Source organism: Xenopus laevis, chromosome 3L (assembly GCF_017654675.1).
Source record: "Xenopus laevis strain J_2021 chromosome 3L, Xenopus_laevis_v10.1, whole genome shotgun sequence".
NCBI lineage: Eukaryota > Metazoa > Chordata > Amphibia > Anura > Pipidae > Xenopus > Xenopus laevis.
This window is the reverse complement of record NC_054375.1, coordinates 124,172,957-124,185,936: the sequence shown is the minus strand read 5'-3', so window position 1 is coordinate 124,185,936 and position 12,980 is coordinate 124,172,957. Positions and strand designations below refer to the sequence as shown.

The 12,980-nt window shown below is 38.5% G+C and overlaps 1 protein-coding gene across 2 annotated transcripts in view; it reads right to left on the bottom strand.

Moving 5' to 3' along the window:
* map2k5.L (mitogen-activated protein kinase kinase 5 L homeolog) overlaps positions 1–12,980 on the bottom strand; it is an 87,417-nt gene that overhangs the window by 45,524 nt on the left and 28,913 nt on the right. For both annotated transcript variants that reach the window (XM_041585039.1, NM_001091260.1), the window contains 1 exon segment: positions 646–685. In XM_041585039.1, coding sequence (XP_041440973.1) covers positions 646–685 — 40 coding nt within the window.

The following is a 12,980-nucleotide window of genomic DNA, read 5'->3' as shown; positions in this document are numbered from 1 at the left end:
ATTATAGATATGAATGGATAATCTTGTTATACATTCAAATATGAAAGGTTTGTGATAATTTTGCAGTGTGGCACTATCACCTATGGTTCAGATGTACAATCTTAGGCACATTAAACATACAATGTCATGAGACATTAATGAGCACCACAAACAAAACTACTACAATAGCCTGTATTTAATAGACTTTCCTCCATAAAACATAAAAAAGGCACAACTTACCTACAAGTTCTACAACCTCAAGTGATATAAAACTGCATAACCAGAAACTTACAGACATTGGGGCAACACTTCATAAATTAGGGAATGGTTAGAAATATAGTTAGCCTGGACTATAATATTTTTAAGTTCTGCAACTCTTGTTGGTAATACATACCCCATTACCTCAAGCTATCATTTATCAGAAAAGTAATATCAAAAATGTTTTCCAAATAGAGATTGCAGTACATCTCCTGGTATATTCATATACATTATTAGACTGTTCCATTTCTTTGTGCTGGGTTGAAGTCTGGAAAAGCAGCTATGAGCACCAGCCATTTATTCTTCCCACCAATGGACATGGACTTTGTGTAACAGCTGGTAAGTTAGCAGCAGGCTTGTGTGTGGCCCAGTGACTAACCTGAGACAGCTGAGCAGTCATACGCTTACCTTTACAGCCAGAATCTTTCCACTTGGCACATGATACGCTCTGTGAAGACAAAAGAGAAGAGGTTTTACTTTCCTTTTCTTGTTTTGCACCTGCTCTGAACTGCAAATTGATAATATGCAAGGAGTTTCTTCAATGGGGGTGCAAAAATGCACTAAAGGCAAAAAAAAAAATAGAATGAGAAAGAAAATATACCTGTTTCTCTGAAGTTCTACATTTCACTCTCAAAAACAGAGCAATATTAAACCACACTAACCCCAGCACATTGCCAAGAGTGAGAAAACCAATGTCTCTGATAATTCCAAATTTGTTTTTTTTTTAATAGTAAATTAACTATGTACTATAGAGTGCAATTCCAATTGAGCAGGTTTAGGAGTTGCACCAGGTCTGCAGGAAGACAAAAGAAGACATACTGGAAGACTTTAATTGCGGATAACTGGAGAGCTTATAAAAAAGTTGAAGCAATTGTGGAGAAAAAAAAAAAGAGGGACAGCCCCATTGATGTAGGTGTGTTCATAAATTCTAATTCTGCAATAGTTTATTTTCTTACTATGAAATAAGCAAACGGAATTAATGTTGCACAACATCTCTACTTTAACAAGATCTGGCCCACAATCATTCTACACTTCAGAAGCATGGGCGGCTGCAGGGGGGCCCATGGAAGCCCTTATTCATATACAATTTCAATTAATACTGGTAAAAAAATTAATTCAACCTCTAGACATTTTCAGGGCCCATTCATTTCTAGTAACACCACTATTCAGAATTCTGTCAGAAAGTGGCTATCCTGTTAATTTTCTGGTATTCAAAGGAAGTCCAAGGAATTTAGACTTTTATTGATCAGATTTTTCAGAGAAAATACTCGTTTTCCAGAAAACTCCAAAATACATGAAGGTCAACTCCCATAAACTCAATTTTAATCAAATCAGCATTATTAAAAATGATTTACTTTTTCTCTACCTTGTACTTGATCAAAAATCATAATTAATCCTTATTAGAGGAAAAACAATCCTATTGGGTTAATTTAGGGGGTTATTTACTAAACCTCGAATTTATCTGGTCGGGCTTTTTGGGGCAAAACGTTTTCGTTTTTTATTTTATTTTTTTCAATTCAAATTTTTCAAGCTTTATTAAAGCCTCATGCTACAAAAAGCCTGAATCCCATACCTGTAGACACTTTTTATTTAACTTTGTACTTTCAGATTATTTTGAGGTAACGGAGGCTTTATAATTCATTCATCAACAAGGTTATATGAGAAGTGAAATTTCAGCTGCAGATTTCAACTCAGTAAGTGATAAGACTCCCTGATAGTCTGCACCGAGATAAATGAGAGCTGTAAAGGGCATTTAGTTACTGAATGAGTGCTGCCATTCATACCAAGAAGGTACACAATGTGCTCAAGCCTGATATAAGGCAAACTTGCAGATATTCATTTTGTCATCAGAATGTTGCGAGATGTAATTAACAAGCGATGAATGATCACTATTTTACAATACCTTGGCACAGGGTGCTGGTAATTGCAAGGAATATATATTATTCTAAATATGATGAGAGCTGTGGTTTGGCCATGTTCAAAAATCTTATCCTTTATAATCGGTGTGTCCCATACTGCAGAATTGTCCAACAGCCTCTATATAATTGGCCAATTATCTGATACACACAATACTAGAAGGTCAAAATAATGTTACTGAAAGAAGCTGCACCTGTTATAAAGTAATCAAATTTCTGGCTATTTTTGTCAGGACTGGCCTTAAAAACGATGGGTCCAAATCTGAAAATTTGGATGGGGCCTTGATTCTTTCAAATTACTGTTAGGCAAGTTTCATTTGGATGAAAGGTTTAATCTGATAAACTTTTTCTTTTCAACCTCACCTACTATGTATATCGAGCTTTTCACTGGCAGTCTGCAGAGAATGGATTTTGCACTGTTCAGGCCAGTAATATATTATAATGGCGCTAGCATAGATAACCCAAGACCCATTTTTGCGCTTGCAGCCAACACAGTGATATTTTAAAACAGCACAGCCATATCAGTGATATTTAAAAATGGCACAGACATATATTACAACTCAGGAATCAATTTTAAACACATAGCAAGGCCAGCCCAGATAGAAAACAAATTTAACTGGCCATACACAATAAGATCCTCACCAAACAAGAGGATCTTTCGGAGATATAACCACCTAAAATGAGAAATATCGGGCTAATCCAAACATTTGGCCGCTGGGCCAAATGATCGTATTACAATGACGGGAAGTCGGGAGTCGTTGAAGCGAGGACCCCATTACTAAGCAGACGCAGTCCTCAATCTGAGGGGAAAACCAAACCTGTCCAATCGACATTTGCTAATTTTTGGATAGACATCAGTCGGTGGGTCCATCTGAGGACCCCATAGACAGGCAGATAAGCTGCCGAATTGGTCTATAAGGGGAAAAAAAACCTTTTATTCTACCTTTGTAGGTATATAAAGGTATGGGATCCGTTATCCAGAAAGCTCCAAATTAGGGGAAGGTCATCTCCCATAGACTCCAAACTAAGATATAAATAATCCTTTTTGGAGACAAAACCAGCTTACTGTGTTTATTTAATGTTTAAATTATTTTTTGAATAGACTTAAGGTATGAAGTTACGGAAAGATCCGTTATCTGGAATAAGCCAGGTCCCAGCATTGTGGATAATTGGTCCCATACCTGTACCAGCCAAGGGAGACTGAATTAGTTAAACTCAGTGTTAGGAAGCAGAAAGATTGAAAAATATGTTTGATACCCTATAAGAACACCCATACTGGCAAATTTATATCATTGAAACCGTGGATGGGAATGTAATTTTGGGAACACAGATGCTAAATATGAATGTATACGTGTATATGTATTTTAGATTCAATTATATGTTAGTTTAATGTAACTGAAATAAATAAATATTATGCTTTATCCTTTTGAGTATAAAAATAATTTCTGGGGGGGGGGTCTTTGTATTTTGTTCCTTATAAGAATTAAGGGTTTAAACATATCTGTCGCTTTGACTCACTCACCTCTCCTTAAATGAGGGTAAAGTGAATACCTGGCCTGTTTCACTCTGTGAGGACTGGAGCTGTTCGCGCCTGCTTTATAAAGCATTATTGTTTAGATAGTCAGCTACAAAAAAATTGATAATGGGCCTGATCTCCCCTTGAGAATACAGACAAAAAAGGTACAAAAAGGTACCAAAAGAGGTACAAAAATCAGAGGGAGTTCATTAACACTTACTTTACCAGAAGTTTGCCAGCTTAATTAGCTTGTTAGGAAACTGGACCCTTTATCCAGAGGATGGCTCTACTGTTTCCCAGCCAATTAAAAGAGGTAGCATGATAATTTAATTATGGTGTGTGCCAATTCACCCGTGGAGACTCGGGTTAAGTTTCCTGTGCAGGGTACACGCCTGGTTTGGTTTACAGATCACTGACAGTACCAATTTAACATTTAATTATGGGGAGGATTTGGGTCACAAAAGGAGGGAGCAGGCAGGGGACACGTGTCAAAGGGAAGGAAAGGGAATGTGCTGGCTTGAGCATGGGATCTCAATTGCCTTGACTTACCCCAAACACTAACTGTAAAGTGATTAAAGGAAGCTGAATAGTAGATCTAGTTTCACTGTAACAGACACCTGTACCGCGTACTTCTCTCTTACTTAACAGCCAGGCCTTCAAATGAGGCTGTAGCAGCTGTAGTAATTACCTGTCTGCAATATTTGCATAAAGGAGAGGAGAATTTTAACTCTTCCTACCTGCAACATACAACCAACCAACCTGGATGGCCTATAACAAGTATGCATATGTCCGACTAAAATACCCTGTCGGGTCAAACTGGCATTGGGCATGAAAACTGTGCTATCAATACATGAAATGATTACGTTTCTATATATAGTAAACAACAGATGAAGAGGTTTAAGCCATAAAAGCTCCAATGTAGTGTTACACTGGCACAGTAATGGTAAAAGGGTGAAATGGAAAAGGTTGTATCCAAATTGTCATTACTCTTGCATCTTTGACTTGCATGACACTACAGGAGTTAGGGACTAATTAAGTTCTAATGACAAAATAATTGGGTTTATGTATTAAAAAGTCAGGCGTTAAAAAGCTCTGTTACAAAATCGGAGGCAGGGATGAGTTCTTGAACTACATTTCTATGCCAGAATTCAGTCACCAGTGATATCTGCCTGTGGTCACTTTTCAGATGATCCAAGAGTTTCAACAGCCAGGAGGACCACGATTCACGTTTGAGCAAGGCCTGGGGCGCCAATAATCAGGCTCCATAGCCGCAAGGTCCTTTGAAAATAGGACAGTCTGCCTTGTGAAGGGGCAGCCAGAACAGATACTACACTTATTATACCCCAATGCTGCAAAAAGGCTGAATCCAAAAATCAGTCATCTCAGACCTGTCGAGGTCCTGTATAAATCAATGGGAGACGCACCAATCTCAGTTTGAAGTGATTGTGGTCTGTGCTGGGTTTAGCCTGAAAATCTGAAAAATTCTGTATTTTCACTCCATTTTATTGTTTTTTCCCCCAATCCAATTAATTTTAGTTTTAAAATTAATTAAAAAAAAATAAAGTGTTTCCTTTAGGGATGCACCGATTCCACTATTTTGGATTTGGCTGAATTTCCGAATCCTTTGCGAAAGATTCCGCCAAATACTGAACCAAAACCTAATTTGCATATGCAAATCGGTTCAGCCGGGCAGAATGATTCGGTTCGGTCGGCAGAATTATTTGGTTCGGCCGAATCCTGCTGAAAAAAGCTGAATCCTGGATTCGGTGCATCCTTAGTTTCTTTTAATAAAATTAGATAAATTCGGAGTTTAGCAAATAACCCCCTTAAGCTGGCCATAGACACAAAGATCCGATCGTACGAATTCTAGATTCGTACGATTTTCGGACCGTGTGTGGAGAGTCCCGACATTTTTCGTCCCACGGAGATCGGCCGTTTGGTTGATCAGCCAGGTAAAAAAAATTCTGTTGGCTGCCGATAATATCTCTGCATGTATTGCCCATCGGACGATTTTCAGTGGGAGACTGAATCACCAGCTTTGTCGGACATATCTTTTGTACAATTGCTGTCAGGGGCAGAACACTGGCTGATCTGTTCTTTTACTAACTTTATTTGATCTGAATGGTTAGTGGCAGGTCGGGAGATGGGGAAGTCCAATCGTTCGAGGATTCGAACTATCGGATATTTGCATCTATGGCCAGCTTTAGAGTAATGAATATTCTATAGGTCAGAATGGTTCCTAATCTTTTTCACATCAATGTGGCTTACACTCATTCCAATGACAATATGTAAACACACCCCCGTGGTAAAACATACAACAAGCCAACAATCCCCCTAATTTAACAAAACTCTTTTCTCATATATCATGTTCTAATCTAGTGTCTGCTAATTTGTAGTTATGTATTTGAGCCTGCAGAGGAGCCCAGCATACCCCTCAGCACTGTCCCTTGCTTGCAACCATATTGTTGGATCCACTCATTCGTGGGCAAGGGAGGAGGGAGCAGCATAATGCGGGGGGGTTGTTTTTGCAGTGGGCACGAAGAAAAGTGAAGTGATACTACTGTGCTGTGGTATTGGGGTTAAACGAGAAATTTCATCTTCTGGCAGCCATGTCTGGTTTGCAAAGGATTTTGGGAGACAGCGGCAAAAGTAAAAATAGTGGGTGGCTTGTGCAGAACGCTGGGAACAGAGTTCAGTAACAGCTGGTAAACCACAGTTTGGAGATGGGTATTTAAATGACAAGCTGGTACAAGCAGTAGTTTAACTGCAATTAATTCCCATTTCATTGCTTGAAGTGACAGCAATTTGTTAATAGAGTGCTTCGGAATTCAAACAACTCCAGGTTCCGCACAGAAACTTCTGGGGCAAATAAGACAATGGTATTTAAAGAGAGGTCACATCTCAGTAAAAATTCTAAAATGTGAGATATGCCTGCCAAGCCCCAGGGAGCTCTGGCATAAACTTGTAAGTGTGCCTTTTTTATTTTGCGTGACGCTTAAGTATGCATTGGAAAAAAAACAAAACAAAACCTAAGAAAGTACTTTCATTTAAGAATCAGCCTGTTTCTAATTAAACTGGCGCCGGTAACTGGTTGCCTAAGTTTTAATCAGTTTCAATCACCTATTGATCTGCATACAGAAGCTAAGCAAAAATCATCTGCGCAAGAGATGGGCTGGTAATAGAAACGACTGAGAGTAGCCCAGCAGCCTTGGGAAAGAAGTCCTGTTTTAAGCATCCGATAAAGAAGCTGTTCAGTGCTGCAGCCCAAGGCCCCCGTGCAGAATGACTTTAACTAACCAGCAGAAATTTATCATCTTCAGCCAAAATCAATGTGCTGATCAATTCCCCCGAACACTGCCGTCTGCAGGGACTGGTTGGCAATTTAGGGAAATTACACCATGTAAATGCTTGTGCTTTTAATTGAACCGTTTCATCAAGATGCTTTCCTTAGGCTCACCCTCCATCTATCTGCCCTGGACCAGGAGCTTTGTCGTTTAAAAAGCCTTAACTGCGGGAACTGGTAGAGGTAAAAGGCAGGAGAGTCAAGGATTTAACTCAGTGATTTTAAGTAAAGCTATAGGGAAATAAAAGGGACATTATTTTGTGAAAACATTGCACTTATTTTGACTTGACGGTTTTTATTAAACACTTTACAAATCAGATTGAAAGCTTTAGGTTGAGCTTTGAGATCTCGATCTAAACTGCTTCTAGCTAATTGCAACGTCTCTTCTACTGCAGATAAACGGGTCCCTTGTCTAAAAATGCCATCTTTTATATACTGCACTTATTGCACCAGCCTAAAGTTTCAGCTTCTCTATAGAAACGATGATCCAAAACTTGTCACAGGGGGTCGCCATCTTGGAAAGTGTCTGTGTGTCTGCAACACTCTCTGAGCAGCTGTTGAGAAGCTATTATTAAATTCTGATGCTTTTTGCACTCGTTTGCGTGCTGCCATGTAGTAATTATCTGTATTGATAATTAATCAGCCTTATATTGGTACATTTTCTATTCTATGTGTACTGTATATTGTGAGTCCGTCCCTAAGCTCAGTAAGTGACAGCACTTACTGAGCATGTGCAGTGAATCAGCAGAAAAGAAGTTGGGAGCTACTGGGGCATCTTTGGAGACACAGATCTTTACTGCTAAGGGGCCGTAGTTGCCTTGGGCTGGTACAGAAACCAAAAACATATTGTACATTTCTACTTCTTTAGTTAAGATTTAGTTCTCCTTTAAAGTAAAAACATTTAAATCAGAACAATGTTTTAATAGGGTTGCTCACAGTTTAAATTTTTAGTATGGTGTAGACAGTGATACTGTGACATGTGTTATAATTTAGATTTTTTTCAGCAGCTATGTGGTTTAATGGATCCCATTGAACCTAGTGATCAGGCTGGGATTTGAATGATAGACTTAAAGATAAACAGGAGAGGGTATTTCCCCTGAAGGTTCTGCCTACCAAAAATTTTCCGTCCTTGACAAAGGGGTGTTGCCCTAAAATGTTGCCATACTGCAAAAGATTTTTTGCAAGGGCTTGACCCTGCCTTGTGTGCCAGTGAACTTCCTTTGCCTTTAAGAATTTGGAGGGTGCCGATCCCTCCACTACTGTCCACCATAAATTTGACTTCTGGAAGACCAGGTTGTGTGAGTGTGAACCTGCACTGAAGAGTAACTACTAGTTACTATCACACTCAATGCATGGAAAATAAAAAAGTGAAAGAAAAGGAGTTGAAGAAGCTTTTGCCCTACTAGGTGAGGCACTACTAATCCCAGCATGCTGCAGATCAGCAACAGCTATAGGCTGGATGAAAAGGAGATCTTGAGAATAGAAAGTCTTGGTGAAAGGGGAACCTGTAACAGAAAGGGAAGGGAGTGTACTATATACACAAGCCATAGGCCTAGCACTGCATCATAGCACACCCGCAGAAGCATTTAATTAGACCGTGAAACCGTAGCGCAGAACCCGAGCTGTCTGTTCCTGAAGCAAGAACGGGATGGATGTAGCACACCGACAGTTGTTTGAGGCTTAATTGGTTCTGCAAGAAAGTTAAATTCAAATAAACGTGTAAGCTCCTCATTTACTGCCACAAATAAAGACATAGAGACTTGTTAAAGGTGATGGGAAAAGTTTTTATGACTTTAAACGAGCTCTTCCTCTGGAGATTTTCCACTCCATGATTTCTAATATATATCAGCTTTTGCAGCACTTCAATTTTTTTTTTTTTGCTAAATCAATTAGCTATAGTTTATTGCTTTGCTGCCTACCTTGTCTATCCTTCTGCACAATACAATGCAGGAAAATGTCATTATAGTGGAATTGCCTGCGAGAGAAAAGCTGTTCCTATGCTGCTGTAAAATACAAGGGCAGGATTAGACATGGAGTAGTAGCAGGTCAGGAGTTACCTGGGAACATAAAAATGAAATATAGGAAACTAAAGGTCAACTTCAAGTTTATTTTAACAGCAATAGGTATAAGGGCTATTTTGCTGCTTTCTACAACAAGCAGTCCTAAGTGACATTACCCCATGCTCTCCATTCTTACTTTCTGTAATCCTTCTTAAAAGGGTGGTTCACCTTTAAAGAGATACTGACACTGATACTTTTTAAAATATGAAAGTACATTAAAAGTTACCTATAGGTCATGCTGAGAGGTTTGTTTTTGCAAGTAATTGTTAGTTTCTAAGCCTGACTGTTTTGCCAAACTGACTGTCCCATCTCAGCCTGTCAGTTAGTTTCTAATGCTGCACAAATATAGCAGCCCCCGGATAGGCGATCGCAGGGAGTCAGATTGGTAATATAAAAGCAATGGGCAAATACTTTATGGTAAAATTATAAGAAGCATGGAAAGTCAATTTTATGGTAGATGTAAAAAAGGTAAAATTTCTGGTGTCAGTATCTTTTTAAATTAACTTTTAGTATGTTATAAATGGCCAATTCTAAGCAACTTTTCAGTCTGTCTTCATTATTTATTCTTTATAGTATTTTTTTTAATTATTTACCTTCTGATTCTAGACTCTTTCAGGGGCATCTAAAAACAAATGCTCTGTAAAGCTACATGTTTATTTTTATTGCTATTTTTTTAACCTTCAGTCTATGCAGTCCCTGTCCTATTCATATTCCAGTCTTTATTAAAATCAATGCATGGTTGCTAAGATGATTTGGATGCAAGTAACCAGATTGATGAAATTGCAAACTGGATAGCTGCTGAATAAAAAATTATAATTAATAAACCACAAATAGTAAAAAATGAAAACCAATTGCAAATTGTCTCAGAATATCACTCTCTACATCATATTAAAAGTTAATTTAAAGGGGGAACAACCCCTTTAACGTTTCTCTTTTCTCCAAGTCATCAGAGGCATTGCATATGGGCACTACACTAACCCAAGGTGCAGGAGTGCCCAAACTTTAATAATGGGAGGTCTACTTTTAGTGAGGTTGTCCTATTATGGTTAAGATTAATAATAGCATTGTTAGCAATTTGTTCCATGGAAAATATTACTAAATTATTAATTTATGAGAAAATGTATATCACTATATTTAACAAACAACTCTTTCTTATGCTACTGTAACATAATAAATGGTGGCATTATAGTGGCAGGATTTCTGGAGAAATAGACAAGGTGGGAAAGTGTATGGTGAAAATATATGGTGATAAAGAATTGGGGATAACTACTGATCATTTCCCACAGTGGACAAAAAAAATCAGGATGAGTACAGATCGCCTGGAGGACTTACAAAAAAAATGTTTTTACATGTGACAACTGTACATATGTGGATTTCCTATTGCCCATTAGAAGAGACCCATGGAAAATCTTCATGCCTTTTACTGCTAATTCTCTATAGAGAAAATGCATGGTAACAACAAACAAGGCAATAACCTTATGTGCAGATTCCTATCCTAAATATCAGTTACCATGTTTAGGGAAACGCCTTGTGCCCACTCATACCTAAGGCCATTGGTCCCATGCCCTACCTCCTCTCCAGTCAGAGATTTCTGTTATAGGGTTCTTACTGGGCTCCCTCTCAGTTTTGTTTGGGTCACCTGAGAAAAATATATATATATATATATATATATATATATATATATATATATATATATATATATATATATATATATATATATATATATATATATATATATATATATATATATATATATATATATGATTCACAGTAAAAGCACATGGACCAGCTATGGTCTTATATACGTATGCTCAAGAGTAGGTAGTCCTGCAAATGGTATGTTTCCCTGGTAACAGTCTCTGAACCAGTATCTTATTGGCTGGCTTGCCAACTGTATACCCAGAGGGTGACTGCAATACCTGGCAGTTAAGGGGTTACCAGGTAACAATGGAGTGGCAGGGGAGGGGAGCGATCCCACTGATGTTTCACAGAAGGAGGGGTGTCTGTTTTATTTCTTTTCCTTTTGCAGCAATGTTATTATCCCAGAGAAACAGGCTGGTAATTACAGAGCGTGCAGAGTATTGTTTCTGGGTTCCGGACAGGTTGATATTGCTACACAAACAAGTTTTCATCCAATTGAGCCCAGTAAAATCAATACAAGGTTGCCATATTTCAGAGCTGAACTTGCTGAGGCCAGATTAAGACTGCAGTCTGTATAGAGTGTGAGATACCTTATAAAAAAAGTCCCAAACATATAAAAAACGTCCCCCTGCACAACACTACACAAATTGAAGGACACAGCTAATATACAACACAACTCTGCACACATGGCTACATACAAATGGGTACGAATAGTGTTATGAGCCCCATACCGCACAGTGGGATACACATACCCAAATCTACACTACATGCTTTCACTTCAGGGTATGCAGCAAGAAATGACATACAGAACAGCAAACATGCACACTGCATGCTCAGCAACAAGGCAGCTTATACACAAGCCTGCTTAAGTCAGCAAGACATATCATGACCTTGCTAATCGCAGCATGCACACCATCCAACATTGCAATTTATATTTAAAATTTTAAAAATGCAAACCAACACAAAGACACACAATCACACTATCCTGCAGTATGCTGGTTAAATAAATAGCCTTAGGACAGCCAACTTGAATGTTCTGGGCCCCGTTAAATCAAGGGCTCTGAAAAACAACATTTCAATTGATTAAGCCATGGGTTGTCCATTGGCTTTTTTATTATATTTACTGGGAGCCAAGTAGAAATTCATAATAGATGTATGCACACCTGGGTGTTAGCAGGCAAATCAGAGAGCACAAAGAGTTTTTGCAGAGCTTAACGACTATCTATGCTGGGACCAGGTCTGGACCGAGAATAAAAATTGTCCCTGGCATTTCAGGTACCCAGAGGCCCCAACAGGCCACACAGGGGCCCAAACAGCCCGCCACAAGCCCACTAAATACTGACTTTCTATCGCATCTCACAGCAGCCCCTCTGGCATTTGCCAGAACCCACAGATTGCCAGTCCGGGCCTGGCCGGGACCTAGGGTTTTCCGGATAAGGGGTCTTATGGATCTCCATACCTTTAGTCTGCTAAAAAAAACAAATTAAGCATTAATTAAACCCAAAAGGACTGTTTCAGCTCCAATAAGGGTTAATTATATCTTAGTTGGGATCACATACAAGGAACTATTTTATAATTACAGAGAAAAACCAAATCAGCTTTTAAATTTGAATAATTTGGGTAAAATATAGTCTATGGGAGTCTATAAGAATTTGGCACTTTCTGGATATCGGGATTTCAGATAATGGATCCTATAACCTATTCCAGAGAGGGGACCAAAGCAATAGATTCAATAAAAAAAATTATTCAATACAGCATCTGGCCATTATTATGAGTTTTCACCTGTTGAATGTTATTATATTCATGTGTGTGTCAAGCTGATAAATTCATCTGCTCAGATAAAAATGTTTATTGTTAAACACTTTGCCGACTGTCAGAACAGAGTATATAAATATGATAACATTAAAACTGCCGGAAATCCTTTAGTTCAGTAAATCTTAAAGGGATACTGTCATGGGAAAAAATTTTTTTTTCAAAATGAATCAGTTAATAGTGCTGCTCCAGCAGAATTCTGCACTGAAATCCATTTCTCAAAAGAGCAAACAGATTTTTTTATATTCAATTTTGAAATCTGACATGGGGCTAGACATGTTGTCAATTTCCCAGCTGCCCCAGTCATGTGACTTGTGCTCTGATAAACTTCAATCACTCTTTACTGCTCTACTGCAAGTTGGAGTGATATTACCCCTCTTCCTTTTCCCCCCCAGCAGCCAAACAAAAGAACAATGGGAAGGTAACCAGATAGCAGCTCCCTAACACAAGATAAC